Source organism: Rattus norvegicus, chromosome 3, assembly GCF_036323735.1.
Source record: "Rattus norvegicus strain BN/NHsdMcwi chromosome 3, GRCr8, whole genome shotgun sequence".
Lineage (NCBI taxonomy): Eukaryota > Metazoa > Chordata > Mammalia > Rodentia > Muridae > Rattus > Rattus norvegicus.
Genome location: NC_086021.1, coordinates 178,107,875 through 178,126,231, shown reverse-complemented (window position 1 = coordinate 178,126,231; position 18,357 = coordinate 178,107,875). Strand labels below are relative to the sequence as shown.

At 48.5% G+C, this 18,357-nt stretch overlaps 1 protein-coding gene across 1 annotated transcript in view; it reads left to right on the top strand.

Moving 5' to 3' along the window:
* The first annotated feature begins 11,674 nt into the window (after positions 1 to 11,674).
* Positions 11,675 to 18,357, top strand: part of Zfp64 (zinc finger protein 64) — a 28,954-nt gene continuing 22,271 nt past the window's right edge. Inside the window, exons 1-2 of the mRNA NM_001012093.1 lie at positions 11,675 to 11,800; positions 13,568 to 13,807. Coding sequence (NP_001012093.1) covers positions 11,755 to 11,800; positions 13,568 to 13,807 — 286 coding nt within the window. The 5' untranslated portion in view covers positions 11,675 to 11,754. The remainder of the gene's footprint in view (positions 11,801 to 13,567; positions 13,808 to 18,357) is intronic.

The following is an 18,357-nucleotide window of genomic DNA, read 5'->3' as shown; positions in this document are numbered from 1 at the left end:
CCTGGTTTCTGAGCCCATGGCAGGGGTGAACTGTCTGTGTGTTGATTTTCTTTCTCTGTGTTTGTTGGTGTTGGTTATCTCATTCTGTGTTCTTGGACTTGGACTGACAATATTTTTGGATATGAGACAGACTGAATCTACTCCATTAAACATCCCAGTTAACCACTGGAGGGAAGTTGGGGAAAGAGGAGAAAACTTGTCAGTAGTAGCAAAGAAGGGCAGGTTAGTTCCTCTCTGCTCCTCCAAATGACCCTCCTTCAGAGTAGGGTGAACACCCATAGGGACCTTCGACTTGCAAGTGATCCAAGCAGTAGAGGAAAGAGTCTTTAAACCAGGATCCCTCAGGCACTCAGACCAAGTGCCCTATATATTTACCTATAAGGATCTAGTGGAGAACCCCCTTCCCCTTGGATAAAAGCTTTGATATCTCCAAGACTCTTGCACGTCCTGGCCATGAAGGAGAAGAGCACCATGACACCAATGAGTCTCTAAAGAACATCCGCCAGGACCCTTCCACAGCTGATGGATCCTCTACTCCCTTACCCCTTTACCATGGCCCTAGTTCCCCCAGCCCCTCCTCAAGGATCAGCCCCTCTGCAGAGATCTCCCTTGAGCCCTCAACCAATGTCCCTTTACCCCCCACTTCATCTGGCCCCAGCAAGGAGAGAGGGTGGGGAAGGACTTTCGGAACAGGCACTGGCCATGGGGACCCAGAGCAAAAAGGCCACTTCACCCCATACAACAGTGGCCCTCCCCCTCCAAGTCTATGAACTCATAGATGAGGATGGCAATCAGGCCATGCAATATTGGCCCTTCTCTTTGGCTGACTTGTACAACTGGAAGGGCCAACACCGTCCCCCTTTTCAGATAAGCCCAAGGGGCTGGCTAATCTTTTTTGAGACTGTTTTATTTACTTACCAGCCCACCTGGGATGATATACAAAAACTCATGAGAGTGCTCTTCACAACCAAAGAGCGAGAGAGGATAAGCAGGAAGCCAGAAAGAATGGTCCCTCAGACACGGAGGCACCATCGATTGACCAGGCTGTCATTGATAATGGATTTCCCCTGACTAGACCTGACTGGGACTTTAATACGACAGAAGGTAAGGAGCACATGAAGGTCTACCACGAGGCTCTGTTAGCAGGTCTTAAGCAGGCCACATGATAACCCACCAATTTAACCAAGGTATGTGAGATTAAGCAGGGACCAGATGAATCATTCACAGCCTTTCTAGAGTGGCTCATGGAGGCATTTTGCCAATATATACCCCATCACCCCAGCCTTGAGGAGCACAAAGCTACTGTGACTATGTCTTTATAGACCAGGCTGGTAGAGAAAGCAGGAAAAAGCTTCAGAGGCTAGAGGGAATACAGGATAAATCATGATGGATTTAGTGCATGTTGTTGAGCAAGTCTACCATAATAGGGAGGCAGAGGAGAGGGAGCAGAGAAAGAAAAAGTAGATGAAAGGGAGATAAAAAAAAGAAAAGCGGGCTGGAGAGATGGCTCAGTGGTTAAGAGCATCAGCTGCTCTTCCAAAAGGTCCTGAGTTCAAATCCCAGCAACCACATGGTGGTTTACAACCATCAGTAATGAGATCTGATGCCCTCTTCTGGTGTGTCTGAAGACAGAGACAGTGTACTCATATAAATAAAATAAATAAATCTTTAAAAAAAAAAGAAAAGAAAAGCAACAGGAAAGGAATTTACAGAGAATCTTGGCTACAGTAGTTAGGGAAAGCAGAGAGACTCCTGCCAAAGAGAGACAGACAACCCCTTGAAAAGTACCAGTGCACATATTGCAAGGAAAGGGGCCACTGGGACTGAGAGTACCCTAACTAAACAGAAGCTGGGGGTGGGAAATCCCAGGCCTTGGGAAAAGAACCCCCAAACAGTGAAAGTATTAGCCTTAGGAGAAGGCAGCAACTAGGAAGGATGAGGTTCAGACCCTCTCCCTGAACCCATGGTAACTCTGAGAATGGAGGGGAAACCCACTCAATTCTTGGTGGACACTGGGTCTCAACACTTGGTCCTCCTCCAAGCCAATGGCCTTTGTTTCCAAGAAAAAAAATCTTGGGTCCAAGAGCCACTGGCACCAAAATGTATTCATGGACTACCCGAAGAACAGTGGACCTAGGGATGGGGTAGGTATCCCTTTCATTTATGGTCATCCCGGTCTGTCCCCACCCTCTATTGGGGTGAGACTTACTCTCCAAGATGGGGGCCCAGATACACTTCCTGCCCGACGGGGCCGCAACTCACTGGCCCAAAAGGAGAGCCCATACATGTTCTGACTACCAGACCAGATGGTGAGTATAAATTATTTGAAACCACTTTTACTCAGAACCAGGACTTGACATGGTGGCTGGAACCATTCCCAGCAGCCTGGGTGGAAGTGGTGGAGATTGGCAAAGCAGCTATCATTCCCGCCCAACACCCCTGGTGGTAGAACTCAAGGCGCAGGCCACCCCAGTGTCTCTCAGACAATACCCTCTGTCTCAGGAGGCACAAGAAGGGATTAAGTCACACATCTCCAGGCTCCTTCAGCTTAGGTGTTGCATAAGTGCTGTTCAGCCTGGAGCACACTGCTCCTGCCGGATAAGAAGCCAGGCCCTAATGATTATCACCCAGTCCAGAACTTATAAGCAGTAAACTGTCAAGTGGCTGATATCCACCCTACTGTGCCTAACCCCTATACTCTGTTGAGTTCTTTGCCACCTTTCAGAATTTGGAACATGGTCTTAGATTTGAAAGATGCTTCCTTCTATCTGCCCTTGGCACCCCAAAGTCAAGAATACGTCACCTTTGAATGGAAAGACCCAGAGGATGGGACCACCAGTCAGCTGACATGGACTAGATTCTCCACAGGTTAGGATCAATCCAGCCACCTTGCTGCCCGATCACCACAGCACAAGTGTCAAGAAATACTGGCAGAAGCCATGGGTGGAGGGAAGACCTCTCTGACCAACCCCTGCCAGGAGCCGAGGTTAACTGGTTTACAGACGAGAACAGTTTTCTCCATGAAGGTCAGAGATGAGTGGGTGCTGCCTTGGTGGATGGCACAAATGTCATCTGGGCTGAACCTCTACCTCCAGTATATCGGTGCGAAAAAGCAGAGCTAAATGCCCTCACCAAAGCCTTGGAACTTGGGACTGGCAAGAAAACTGACATCTACATGGCTAGCAGGTATGCCTTTGCCAGCCCATGTCCACAGGGCTAGATACCAAGAGAGAGGACTGCTCACTTCAGAGGGAAAAGAAATAAAAATAAGCAGGAAATCTTGGCTCTCTTAGATGCCCCGATGGAGCCAGCAACTGTATTATTCATTGCCCAGGACATCAGAGGGGAAGAGACTCAGTGCCTCAGGGCAATAACCAGGCAGATCAAGTGGCTGGTGAAGTGGCTGTGCAGGAGCCCATCCCAGATAGGGGCCTACAAGAGATATCCGTTAGGGGTTGGACTAAGGGATGGTCTCACTTAGAATATACAGCAGAAGATAAGATCCAAATTGCTGGCCATCCCACCAACTGTGTTGCTTAGAGGAGGAAGGACAGTGGTGCACTCAAGAGGGGAAAACTATACTCCCCAGAGAACAAGCAAAAGACTTGCTTGGCCAAATGCACAAATGGGCCTATTTGGGGGTTAATAAGCTCATCTAAGTAGTCAAGGGATCTAAGGTCTATGTAATGGACCTTAGGTTTATAGCCAGAGAGACAGTAGAACAGTGTACGGTACATCAGCAAGTAAATGCTTATGCAGCCAAGAGCAAACAGGACAAGAGACCTAGGGGAGAATGACCTGGGGACTATCGGGAGGTTGATATCACAGAAGTTAAGCCAGGAAAATATGGTTACAAATACCTCCTAGTGTTTGTAGACTCTTTCTCTGGATGGGTTGAGGCTTTCCTCACCAAGCAGCTAAGAAGATATTAGAAGAAATCTTCCTGAGGTTCAGAGTGCCCAAGGTGATTGGATCGGACAATGGTTCTGCTTTTGTTTCTAGGGTAAGTCAGGGATTGGAGAGATATTGGGGACTAATTGGAAACTCAATTGTTCATACATACTGTCCCCAGAGCTCAGGGCAGATAGAGAGAACAAACAGAACCCTAAAAGAGACCTTAACTAAATTGACCTTGGAGACTGGCACTGACTGGGTGGTGCTCCTTCCCCTGGCCCCGTTCTGAACCCAGATCACCCTGTACCATTTTAACCTGACCCCTTTTGAGATCCTGTTTGGTACTCCAACTCCCTTGGTGTCCACTGGGCCCTCCCTGGAGACATCCCAACTCACTGATAAGAACCTCTTCTTGAGGCTCCAAGCCCTTCAGTCAGTACAACACGAGATTTGGCCCAAACTGTCAGCCTTATGCTCCAGGAATGCCAGAGGCCCCTCACCATTCCCAGGCTGGTGATTGGGTCTATCTCTGGAGGTATCCGGCACAGTTGCTGGAACCCCGGTGGAAGGGACCCTACCTGGTGCTGTTAACCTCTCCCATATCTCTCAAGATGGAAGGTATTTCAGCATGGGTCCCATGTGAAACCTGCAGACACCCACTCTCTGGGGACTCCGCCACTGGTCAGTACAGAAGAGGGACAATCCAAGCTTAAGATCGATCGGCCCTGATCATGTCCGCCTGGTGGTACCTTGGAGTTTGATTCCTTCCCCCATCCTATGCAGCCTCCATGTGCCCATCTGTCCAACCTGGACTGTGGTTTCCACTGGAACTGGAGATGAGGTCGCCTCCCTGACAGCCTCCAAACCCCTCAACACCTGGTGGCCCGACCTGTGCCAGCTGGTGGCAAGACTTGACTCTTGGGACATGCCCACCCATGACAGGAATGCTGGCAGAAGCAAACAGCCCATGTGGGAGAAAGAGGGCTCTGTGCTGGGATGGGGGATGATAGGATGTGCACAGAGTTATCACCTCCGCCCCATCCCCATTTATGTTTGCCCTTGAGATAGAAGAAGCCAGGTAGAAGTTCACCAGTGTGCGGGTCCAGACCAGTTTTTATTGTGCCACCTGGGGATCTGAGACTTCAGGAGACACCTACTGGAATCCCTCCTCCTTGGGACTTGATCACAGTAAAAAGAGACTATACTGCTGGGGGACCGTACCAGGGGGACACCCTGGTAGGTATTGGGACACCCCCTGTGCAAATGCCACCTGTAACCCAATAATAATCAGATTCACTCAAAAAGGCAAAAAAGCAATGGGATGGCTAAAGAGGGAAAACTTGGGGACTCAGGTTGTACAAATTGGGGTATGATGATGGCCAAGGTGAACTCCTTCCCTTGGCACACCACCCTCATATCCACCCTGTTAGGACCCCTAATTGTTCTCCTGCTATTGTTGTCCTTTGGACCCTGTGTATTAAACAAGATTATAGGCCTTTATAAAAGAGAGATTAGATGTAGTACAGCGGATGGTCCTGTGCCAACAATATAAGACTCTGAGGACAGAACTGAAGAATATGACTTAGTTACCAGAGACCCCTGAGTGTAGCTCCAAGATTGGAGCTTGCACAAGAAAAGAAGAGGGATAAAGGACCCTAGGGGCTTTCGTCAGACTTATACCCACCCACATTGGGCAAGGCAAGGCTAAGCCAGGTTCTGGCTTCCTGCCTTCAGTCAAGGCTAGGCCACGTTCCATTCTCCACCCACAAGAACATTCTTAAGTAGAAAATTCTCAGAATGTACCGACACTTGCTAACCAACAAATTTAATGGTCAATTTGTTTAGCCAATAAGTTTGAACTGTATCATTGTCAATGTAACCTGCCCCCCTAAAAAGTATAAAAACTGCTCGTAATAGCCATTTGGGGTCACCTTCTAGTCACTCACCCTGAGGGACTAATTGAAGGTTGACCCTGATGTACCGAAAAAATAAACCTCCTGCTTTTGCATCGATCTGCTATTGGCGTCTCATTTGGGGCATCTCAAAGTAAGTACCACTGACCCAGGGTAGGGGTCTTACACCAGGAGACAGGCATGCAGATCTCTGAGTTCAAGGTCATTCTATAGAGCGAGATTCGGGACAGCCAAGCTTAGGTAGTGAAGGAGTTGGAAAAGAGGAAGTTAGTGATAATGTCATAGAACAAGGGGGCGTGTTCCAGCTCCTGCAAGCAGCAGAACTTGACAGCTGCGGCCATGTGGAAGAGGAGAAGACTACTTGGACACTTATCCTGGTCAGCTGGAGCGAAGAAATTAGCGGTGATTAAGAACAGACAGGCATCACTGACATGAATTCTTCTGGGAAGTGTTTTCTGAGAGCACAAAGAGGCCGCGTTCGAGAGATAGCCAAGGTTGTGCCTCGTGCTGCAGCTGCACTTGGTTATGTGTAAGACTCCCCCGGGTAGTGCTGGCTTTGAAGTAATGAAGGGGTCATGACGAGCAGCTGAGGCTGGGCACTGTGAGGGGCCATGGAAGGCCATTAGTGAAAAGGACAGCCTCGGTTGCAGTTGACGGTTCAGGACTGAAGGGGTCACGCAAAGGAGTTGAGGCTTGGCACCATGAAGAGAGACTACAAGAAACTATTGGTGAATTCTACTTGCAGCAGAAGACCCCAGCATATTGGAGATGCTAGCACCATGGGACGACCCCTAAGAACAGCAGCAGCAGTGGAATGGAGTCAACAAAAGCCTAGAGTGCTACAGAGGGCAGAGCTGGAGAAGTGATGCCAGCGCTTTGGAGGAGCCCAGAAGATCATGTGTGGATCCCAGACCTTAAAACAAGAAGTTGTAACATTGAAGTTGCCTTGGAGACCCCAAGATGTTCTAGATGCCGGAGCCGTGGGCTATCTGCTGAGGAAAGCTGCTAACAGGGAGTGGAAGCAGCCCAGGAGAAAGGTGTTTGTTGCAGTCAACGAAGATGAAAAAGGAGTTGGAGATCTGAAGGCCACTTTGATGTCAGACATGGAGATGCAGAGTTTGGAGTTTGCCCAGCTGATTGTCTGTCTTGACTTGGGGATTACAGTTGAGTGATTGGATGGCTCTCAGAAGAGACTTTGAACTTTTAACATTGTTGAAATGCTATGGACTATGGGGACTTTGGAAGTTGGATTAAATGTACTCTTATTATCCTATGTTTAAGGTATGGCCCCCTTATGCATGTCTTTAAACAAGCGTATAGAGGCCAGGGAGTGGGATGTGATGGTTTGCATATGCTTGGCCCAGGGAATGGCAATATTAGGAGGTGTGGCCTTGTTGGAGGAGGTGTGTCACTGTGGGGTGGGCTTGGAGACCCTCCTCCTAGCTGCCTGAGGATGTCAGTCTATTCCTGACTTCCTTCAGATGAAGATGTAGAACTCTCAGCTCCTCCTGCACCATGCCTGCCTGGATGCTGCCATGTTCCCACCTTGATGATAATGGACTGAACCTCTGAACCTGTAAGCCAGCCCCAATTAAATGTTGTCCTTATAAGAGTTGCTTTGGCCATGGTATCTTTTCACAGCAGTAAAACCCTAACTAAGACAATATGTTAATGGTCTGACTATCAACCCATAACATATTCCTTTTCCATGATCATAGAAAATAACTGCAAAATTCTGGGGTTGTTTTGTTTTTTAATCACTTTCTTGTTTTCCATTAAAAGGCCTTTGTTTCTCATCTGGGCCACTTCGGATTTCTGCCAAGCGAGGGTGTACGTCTGGCCCGGCTGTGAAAATAAAATTTTGCCCTGAAACATCTGTGCCAGCTCCTGGTTTTCGACACCATTAACAGTGTCCATGGGAACCAGACTGAGTTCACACACAAGCCTCTGGCACACAGAGTGAGACATGATGGTGCCCACCTGTAAGTTCAGCCCCCTGGGGACAGTGAGGCAGAAAGATCGAAAGTTTGAGGTTAACCAGGACTATGCAGTGAGATGGTATCTCAGAAATAACCAAGGCCAAATAATAATAATAATAATAATAATAATAATAATAATAATAATAATAATAACAACAACAACCAATCTAGCACTTGGCAACTAGAAGTTCCTGCATTATCAATTCATTTCTAAAATTCTCCTTTTATGTTTCCTATTTTAAGAGAGCAACACACGGGGCTGGGGATTTAGCTCAGTGGTAGAGCGCTTGCCTAGGAAGCGCAAGGCCCTGGGTTCGGTCCCCAGCTCCGAAAAAAAGAACCAAAAAAAAAAAAAAAAGAGAGAGAGAGCAGCACGCAGCAGTTGTGGCTCACAGCTGTAGGATGTGTTAAGCTGGGGCAGGAGGATCGACTCGGAAGCCAGTCTGGGCTACACCTTTAAATAGGCTGGAAAGCTTGCTCAGTGCTTTAGGGCTTGCAGAGAAAGTTGGAGGTGTGGAGAGGTCCCATTTGTAAATCCAGCTGGAAGGGTAGAGTCCTGAGATCCCACAAAGCAACCTGTAGGATGTCCTCCAACCTCCAGGGGTGAGAGACTGTGAAAGCGAAATATAACTCCTCCCTCAACTTTAGAAGCAAACCTAGATTAACCCGGTAGTGTTTCCCTGGCCTCACTGTCACGCAAAAAAGCACAGGTGTAGTCGTTTGGTTTAAAAAAAAAAAAATTCCTGAAAATGCACATGTCCTTTTGTGTACCTCTAAAACAGCTTTAAGGCACAAATAAGAAACAAGGGGAACTGGTCTCAGTGATTGGTTCCTGGGAGAGAATCCCAGTTATCCCAGTGAGCACTCAGAAAACCACAGGTGTGTCGCCGCCCTGAGTTTGGTGCGAGGTGGACCTCCAGGCCGGCTCTCAGGAAAATGAGTGATTTTGGGCCTGCCACCCAGTCTCCAGCAAGTTCGGTCTTGATCCCATTTCAGAGGCTTAGCCAGGATTTTAAGTTTCAAGTGTGTCTTTGCTGACATTTATGTCTATGTAGAAGATTACAAGCCTTTGCTAAACATTAGCAAATCCATGTTAGAAAAGGGATTCCCCTTGGCCCCTGTTCAAGACTCCGGGTGGAGTCGCCTGGGGTGTTGTCTGGACCCTGCTCCCTCCAGGAGCCTTGGTGTTCTGTCCCAGAACATCTGGGTGGCATCTGAACACATGTGGCCTTGGAAAGTTCCTGGGAGAGAGAAACACCCATGCAGGTAAGACCACCTGTGGCATGGTCTAAGTGCAAAGGCAAAATGGAGAGTCTGGCGGCACGCCGGGACCTCCTCCAGCTGTGTCCCACAGGGTCTGGGAGGGACAAGAGAAGCCACTCAGAGAATGGCAATCCTCTGGAGGCTGAGAACTGATATCGGGTGATGAGATAACCCAGAGACAATGACAGCCGGGAGCCACCGCCCTCCCCTAGAATTTTATATTTGCCCTGGGTTCTATCGAGATAGGGCCCTCAAAGGTAGGTGTATAATTTCTAGTGCAAATGATGTAACACCCCCTTACTATAAAGACATTACATATGTTAGTACTCCTAACACTTCTTGGGCCTGTGCCTCAGGGATCACAACCTATATGTTTTAAAGTTCTAAAAGACAGTCGTGGCTTTTCTGTGTTAGTTCAGATAGTAACTAGACTGTTACACTATCCTTATAAAGATGTACTAAACTATTAGGATCCTGATGCTAAAGACTAGCGACTAGACAGAAAGAGAGAAAAACAAATCAAAGATGGTTTAAAGACTAGTTAAACCCAGTCCCCTAAGGGGTTGGGGATTTAGCTCAGTGGTAGAACGCTTGCCTAGCAAGCACAAGGCCCTGGGTTCGGTCCCCAGCTCCGAAAAATAGAAGAAAAAAAAAAAAAACCCAGTCCCCTTGGTTGACTACCCTAGTTTCTACCCTAATGGGACCCCTAATAATTCTTTTGTTACTTCTAACCTTTGGACCATATATATTAAATAGGCTGGTGACTTTTATTAGAGAAAAAATTAGCGCCGTTAACAATTATTAGTGTTGAGACAACAGTACCGAGCTCCTGCCCCAGAGGACCTAGATTCAGAAGTCCCATGATTAGAATTTGGCACAAAAGAAAATGGGAGAATGAAAGATCCCTGTTTGATATTAGTACAGCCATTTTTTAAGAATGAGAATCTTTTAAGCTGGCCCTTGCTTAGCCCCTAGACGTTAGGCAATAGAGCAGAAAGTACAGAAAGCACATTCCCACCCACTCTCTAGGAAGCTGCCAGACCATAAGAACAGATGGTATAGAACATATTTACTGCAGGGCAATTACAAGGCAGGAAACATCTCCAGGAAACTGACTGACCACTATAGATTGTGCCCCAAGATGAGAAAACCTATATCAAGTTAGATGTCCTTGGTACTGACATAGCTATAGCCTTGTCCTGGGAACTCCAGGAGGAGAAACATCTGCCTAGTTATCCTTGGCACCGAAATAGCTGAGCTAATGAAACTGTGTAATCTTAAATGACTATTTAAGCTGTACATTTCTGTTGTCCTCCTGCGTGAGGAACGTGTCCAGCCCCAATGCATTGGCATCCCAAAGTAAACCTCTTGTCTTACATCAAGACCGAGTCCCGTGTGTTCGTGGGATGGTAGGTGTCCTCAGGACTGGAGTCTCCTCTGTCTGAGGGTCTTTCACTGGGACCTCCGGACAGCAGAAAGTACTCTAAAGAGCGTTATGCGCTCATCCCTGCCTCAACATCACCCCTTTCTAGTTCCTCCTTTTTTATATTGAACAAAAGGGAGGAACGTTAGTAACCGGACATCTCCCACTTGTCCCAGTGACCCTGCGACGGCAGATTACATCATTCCTCCTCTGCGCATGCGCCACATCCCCTAAAAGGCGGTCCTTCTTCCCTCCTCTTTTTTTTCCCTCCACCCTTGCTCACCTCCGCCCTTCCCGGAGGCAACCACTCCATGCCCCTCCCCAATAAACCTCTCAGAGTGGTATCTGACCATTGGAGTGACTTTGTGGCCCATGGACTGTGACTTAGATCATAACAGTAGAAATGAGATGGGACAGTGGCCCCAACCTTATATTTTGGAACTCGAGGACCTTCAGGGTAAGTAATCTCAAGGTTAGGGCTAAAGTCAGTTCTTCAGTGCGGGATCCTCTGGAGCAAAAAAAATACTTGTAAGCTGCCTAATGTGGGTGCTGAGACCAGAACTCATTCTCTGCAAGCATACTCGGAACCACTGAGCCTTCTTTCCAGCTTACCATCCCCAAGCAATTATAACAAGCGCTCCATGCTGGGTGATATTCGAAGCTCCATACTGCAGGACTCCGATGACTTCTCCCATCCACTCCATCACTAATCTCTTTTTTAAAATTATTTATTTATTGTATACGCGGATGCTTGGGTCTGTTTCGACTAAGTGAGCTGGCAGGAAATCAGGCTTCCTGACGTGGGCCCTACTCACGCTCAGCCATCTCACCAGCTCAGGGCATCCCTACCGGGGTGTTGGATGCTACTGGATCAGCCCTAGGGGGTCACCCTGCATCTGGGGCTCCACTCTCCCAGGTCGGCAGCGCATCCTCTTGGCATCTGTGGAGGAACGAGGGTCTCCAGGAAGGCAAGGTGCAAAGGCGCAAAGCGACCACAAAGTCCCTAGCATGCCTGGGATAAAAGGGTGGAGGGATCGGAGAGCTCGGGCCTTTCTGCCCAGGACCCTTCCCGGTTCTCCGGGAGAGCACAGCCTGGGAGCGGGTTTGTGTGAATGGGGCCAGCGCCCTCTAGGTAGCGGAAGTGGCGCTAGCTGTACATCCGTCCCCGCCTCGCAGAGTTAGGAGAAGACAGGCTGGTGCGGGAAAAATGCAAGGGAAAAGTCTTTGCATCATGTAGAGCACGCCGTGGGGCTCCGGGAGTGGCGCCCCAGCGTCTGGGGCCATGAACGTGAGTGGAGATGGAGAAAGCTTCTCCGGATCGGTGCAAAGTAAGTGCCGGGGAGGAGCGGCTGGGGCCTGGCCGGGACACAGCCAGCAGGCCTGGGGCCCGGGGGGCCGGATCGGGGTGACGGCGCACCTTGCAGTCCCGCCCCCCGCCAGCCCTGTCCGTGTGCCAGGCCGGGAGCCTTCTCGAACTCCTGCGGTACCCCCAGGGAGATAGAACCAGGGGAGACCACGCGGTGTAGTGTAGAGACTGTCACCACCTTCTGTGCCTGCTGGGTGGAGTTTGGAGCTCATTAGAGAGGAGGAGAAAGTGGGGTGACCCAGGCCGACTGGTAGGGAAACTTCTGCCTCAGTGGCCCATGTTGGAGCATCCCTAACGGGTTTGCCGGCAGGTTTGCAAAGCCATTCCCCGCACTCAGGGTATGTAATAATGTGAGTAGGAAAGACCAGGCTGGGGTGTCTTGCACTGAGTTTGGGGTTCTGTTATTTTCTTGACATCATATAAACTATTGGTATCTCCATGTGCCTTTGTTCCCCAAAGTATGGGCCACGGACTGAACTGTGGGGACAGCCACCTGGGGCACCAGCATGTGTGTTAATTAGGCTGTTGGGTCCAACCCCTGCAGGTCTCCAAGGGTGGGGCTCGGGATCTCAGGTCTTCTCCTGCTGCCTGGAAGCCCCCAGAAGTTTGAAAAGCTGTGGACAAGGTTCACAAACACCTGAGTTAGTTTCCTAACTGCAGATATTAGAGCCATTGGCTCCCCAAACTTGCCTGGGTGTCTTCTGAACTCTGAACCCCAGTCCCCACCTCATGTGTCTCAGTGTCTTCCAGTGCTATGGACTTAAGGTTGTGTTTAAAGAGGGACGACCCCACCAGATGACCTACCCTGGGATGGGAAATCGGCCCCTACATCAGATAATTTCATCTATAGTGATCCCAAGGAAAGATCTGCCTTGTCCCTGTTTTTGCAGATGGGAAACCCAGGGGTAAAGAGTGACAATTTCAGGGTGCTAAGGAAAGGATTCAAGGATTCTGGAATTTTCCCATAGTTATAAAATATCTGCAGAAACTCCCAGTATTGTACCTGCGTGCACATGAAAAAGCAAAGGAAGGCACAGGCGGCCTTTTTCCGCTCCCTTTGTGGTGTGTGTGCTGAAGGAGTTCACACACGAGAACCACCCTTGTGCCTAGTGGGTCTCAAGGTAAGAGGAAGCATTTGGAAATGTGGTTGGAATGGAGGTAGTTTTCGTAACGACTTTTCTGTGGGGCAGGAGACCATCTCTGGGCCTGTGAGGGACTGGGCATTCTGTTCTTCAAAAGCACTTTCTTTTCTACTGACTGTGAGAATGTGGACCCGCCACCGTGTACATTGATGGAGAATGTACGTGGAGGCCAGAGGACAACCTCTGGGTTCTTCATGCACCAGGCACTCTCTACGGCCTGGAGCTTGCCGAGAAGGCTAGGCCACATGGCCAGCAAGCCCTGGGACCCTCCCGCTTCCTCCTCCCCTGTGCTGAGATTACAAACAGTCCTCACACCCAGCTTTTTACAGGAGTTCTAAGGATTGAACTCAGGGCCTGGTGTTGCAAGGCAAGCAATCTTCCCGTAAAACCACCCCCCCTACCCCCCCCCCCCCCCCGCCTGGGGCCCTCAGTGAAGTCCTAGGAGCAGTACTGCCCCGGGCCATGACTCCCATCTTGGGACACAACTGCTAGGATGAAATTTGGAGTAGGTTTTCGAGAAGAAACAACTTAGCCATGAAGCTTGTCCGTTTGGAATTAATCTGTAACTTTTCCTTTGTCCCATGAAGTCCCAGGAGGCACCACAGTGCTGGTAGAGCTGACACCGGACATCCACATCTGCGGCCTCTGTAAACAGCAGTTCAGCAATCTCGATGCCTTTGTAGCCCACAAGCAGAGCGGCTGCCAACTGACCACCACGCCCGTCACAGCCCCCAGCACGGTCCAGTTTGTGTCAGAAGAGACAGTGCCTGCCACCCCGACCCAGACTGCCACAACGACCATCAGTTCAGAGACTCAGACTATCACAGGTACAGCGGGAGCAGGGACGGGAAGGGATGCACAGAGGGGGCTGGCTACATCCCCCACCTCTTTGGGCCCGTTAGGAAGGCCTGCTCAGGGTCCCTCAGTCACCAATTAATCATTGTTATTGAGGTGTTGAGACAGTGTTTCTCCATGTAGCCCTGGCTGGCCTTGAACTCAGAGATCTGCCTGCCTCTGCCTCCCGATAGCTAGGATTCATTGTTTTTAACCAGCACCTCTGGGAAACAGCTACCAGACAAGGTGCTAGTTCAGATCATGGGAGAGGTGAGAATTGTCACATGTAAGCAGAACACAGGCCAGGTTTCTTTCTTTCTTTTTCTTTTTCTTATATTTATTTATCTAGTGTATTTGAGTACACTGTCCGTTGTCTTCAGACGCACCAGAAGAGGGCATCGGATCCCATTACAGATGGTTGTGAGCCACCATGTGGTTGCCAGGAATTGAACTCAGGACCTCTGGAAGAGCAGTCAGTGCTCTTAACCACTGAGCCATCGCTCCAGCCCCAAGGTTTCTAAGCCAAACCTTGGATGCTGAACAGGTCCTCAAAGATGTCTGGGGTGGGGTGTGCACATGAGACCTGCGTAAGTATCAGTGTGTGACAAATGACATTGGTGTGTGACAAATGACATCGGTGTGTGACAAAACAAAACCATTGTGTGGATTTCAGGTTTTATCTTGATTTTTAAATCTGTGAATGAACATCTGCCTCCCCTTACACACGTCGGCTCTCTCCATAAACTACAGAGGTTTCAAGGCCTCTGTAGGCCACTATAGGTGTTGATTATAGTGGTCTAGAGGGGCGGGCATAAGCATGTTATCCCAGTGTTGAGAGATGGAGCCAAGAGGACCAGGATGTCAAGGTCATCTCTGACTACATAGTGAATTCGGGGCCAGGCTGGGGCAAATTAATTAAGAAAGAAAAAAAAAAAAAGTACAGAATAGAGCCATAAAGAGTTTGGGGTCTGGGACTGGAGAGATGCCTCAGTGGTTAGGGCTGCTGGTTGGTTTCACAGATCACCCACTATGGGCTGCTTACAAACTCCTGTAATTCCAGCTCCTGGGGAATCCAATCCCCTCTCCCAGACTTTGAGGGCATCTGCACACACGTGTGCCTACACACACACTGACACGTGGGTATGCATAAATAAAAGTAAAGTAAATCTTTTACGTTCCAGAGTGCATGTTTATCTACACAGTGACAGATACACACATCTACACACACCTACACACACTTAACACCTATATAACCTGCATAAAATGAACAGACGGCAGCTTTAAAAATGTAAAATACAGGTCTCCGATATGGTGGATGCTGTAGGTCTTAGATGGTACAATCCTTCTTGATTGGACTACCCTCCCCAGAGGAAGAGAATCATAAATGTGACTGCAATTGAGGTGACTTTCTCTCCAGAAAAAAACAAGTCTAAAGATGAGCATGTTAAGAAAGAGTTTGTAGGGCTGGGGATTTAGCTCAGTGGTAGAGTGCTTACCTAGGAAGTGCAAGACCCTGGGTTCGGTCCCCAGCTCCGAAAAAATGAACCAAAAAAAAAAAAAAAAAAAAGAAAGAGTTTGTAGCTCAGGAATATAAGCATCCTTCCTATATAAAGAACATCTAAAAACCAACAAAAGTGGAAGAAAAGAAGCAAGTGGAAGAGTCATTATAAAACAGCAGATAACATACAAGGGTGTGCTGAGCACATGGTGGGCGGCACAGGATGAGAACAAGGCAGATTAAAATTAGGCATATGGGCTGGAGAGATGGCTCAGTGGTTAAGAGCACTGGCTGTTCTTCCAGAGGTCCTGAGTTCAATTCCCAGCAACCACATGGTGGCTCACAACCATCTGTGATGGGATCGATGTCCCGTTCTGGCGTGTCTGAAGACAGCTAATTATATACATAAAATAAATAAATCTTAAAAAAAAAAAACCCACTAGGCATATGTGTTCTGCATATGAAAACCCCTATGCCCTGGACCATTTTGTGATATCTTTTACATTTTAATTCTTAAATTTAAAATCTCAAGTCTCAAAATTTACTGGAATGCTAGTTAGAAGAGACGGCTCAGAGGGTAAAGGTGCCTACCAACAAGCATGATGACTTACGTTTGATCTTGGCAAAAGGGAAGACCCCAGTCCCAACCAAGGGTTGTCTTCCAACCTCCACGTACACGTACTAGCGTGTGTGTGTGTGTCTGTGTGTGTGTGTGTGCGCGCGTGCATGCACATGCGTGTGCACCAGCACATGCATACACACACAAATAAATATGAAAGAAGTAAGTGATAAAATATACTTAAATACCTCTAACAAGTCTGTTTCTAAGTATCCTGTAAAACAGGAGAGCGAGTGAAAGCTGTTCGTTACAGTGTAGACAGGTAGAAAGTCAGGGTGTGATATGTAACCATTAGGAGAGAGATGGATAAACTATGCCAGCCATGTCCACAGTACCTGAGCCTCAGAAAGGTGACCAAGTCTTGTGTGAACAGCAGGACAGGTGTGTACTCAGGTTAACAATGTTGATAAAAGCTTCCAGAACAGGAAGCAAAATCAATGAACGCCCATGGGGGTTATTAGGGCAGAGCAGGGACTGTGGTAAAGTGAGAAAATCATACACAAAGCGGATGTTCTTTATGTCTGCCCAGCAGACATATGTTATATCACACACGCAGAGGCAAGAGGACACCATGGTTCTCTCCACCGTGTGAGTCTCAGGGATTGAACTCGGGTCATCAGGCTTGACTGCAGGCATCTTTACCAGCTGAACCATCTCAACAGCCCAAATGATCAAATTTTTGAGAGTTCACTGGCTAAACAAAAATACATTAATAAGCCTGGCCAAGTCTACAGGCTTCTAGCTTACTCTCAGAGAACATTTACCACCTCGATCCACTGAAGCTGAGGAGTAACCAGCTTCCACTTTATAAACTATTCGTGTTCTGTTTAAAACTTGGGGCATAAGGGCTGGAGAGATAGCTGGGTGGTTAAGAACACTGGCTGCTCTTGCAGAGGACCTGAGTTCAATTCCAGCACCCACACGGTGACTCACAATTGTCTGAACCTAGTTCCAGGGGATCCATGGCCTCCCTCTGGCTTTCCGAAGGCATTGCACAAACACGGTACACATCCTGGTTCACACACACATTTGGTGCCATGGTTGAATTTCACGAGTATTTTTTATGCTCCCAACATATATGCACAGATAGTTTTTGGGGTAGCTTTTAGTACACGCAAATAAATTTTCAAGGAAGTGATCAAGAAAATGCAGAGACAGGAAGTCACCTTGGAGGTGGCCCCCAGAGACGTGCTGTGACCTGTTTGTATCTCAGCTAGACAAGGGGAAACTGCCTGTGGGGAGAGGCATGACCAGGAAGACCCCCACAGATCCAGGGCTGCCCTCAACTGAGTGCTTTGTCCTGTCTCCTCAAGGGCATCTCCCTGAAAAGATTTTGACCTCCTGACCTCAAAACACAAAGCCCCAGGAAGAGCTGAAAAACCCAAATTGTGGGGGACTCCACCTTGTGGAGGCTCTGGGCTTTCATACTGCCAGAGGCCTTTGCAACTCTGACTTCTGTTCCCGTTCATCTGCGCCCTCTGCTGGAAATGCCTTTCCCAGCTTTGCCTGCCTGGTGCTACCTGTTGACAAGTGACAGTCTGCACACACAGGCTCTGGCTTCCCTAGCACAGGCATACACATCTGCAGCAGGGTGAACTCCTTGCTGTTTCTCCAGTGAACCCCATTTCTTAGCACCCTAGTGCCCTGGCAGGAGGTCCTCTGCCGGGGACTTAGCTAATGCTTATGCTTATATCTGAGCTTTCTGAGCTTAGCTTGGAGGCATTCTCTCAAAGAGCATTACACACACACACACACACACACGTACACACACACACGTACACATACACACATGCATGCATGGATACACACACATGCATACCTACACACATGCACACATACATATACATGCACCCATACACACCTATACACACATGCATGCACACAGAGATACACACATGTACACATATACACATGCATGCATGGATACACACACATGCACACATACACACACGCACACATACATATACATGCATACATGCACACACATTCACGCATGCTCCCTCAGACCAGGTTATTTCCCCTGATGAAATGATCACTAGAGAAGCGGAGTCCAGGTCTACCCATGTCTGCCTCAAGAAGTCAAGGTTACAGTCTTAGACTCTGCACACCCAGCACCAACAGTGACAGTGACCTCTGGTAGGAGAATTTGTTACTTGTTGAGTCCAAAGAGCTTAAATGTCCCACCCATAGGAAGCTGACCCCACAACCAAATAGCAGGTTTCTCTTCACCTCCTCTCTGCCTGCGGGTGCCCTGTGGGTTTGCACAACAGCCAGCCCTGGGATCCTCTTGGCACCCAGTTCAGGAATGGTGTAGATGTAATGTCTTAGCCCCGGAGACCCTAAGTCTTGTATCCCACCATAGTCTGACGGCTCAGACCTCTTCATGGCTGGGCTGCCACAGGAACTCTGTAATCGTCCACCAGAGA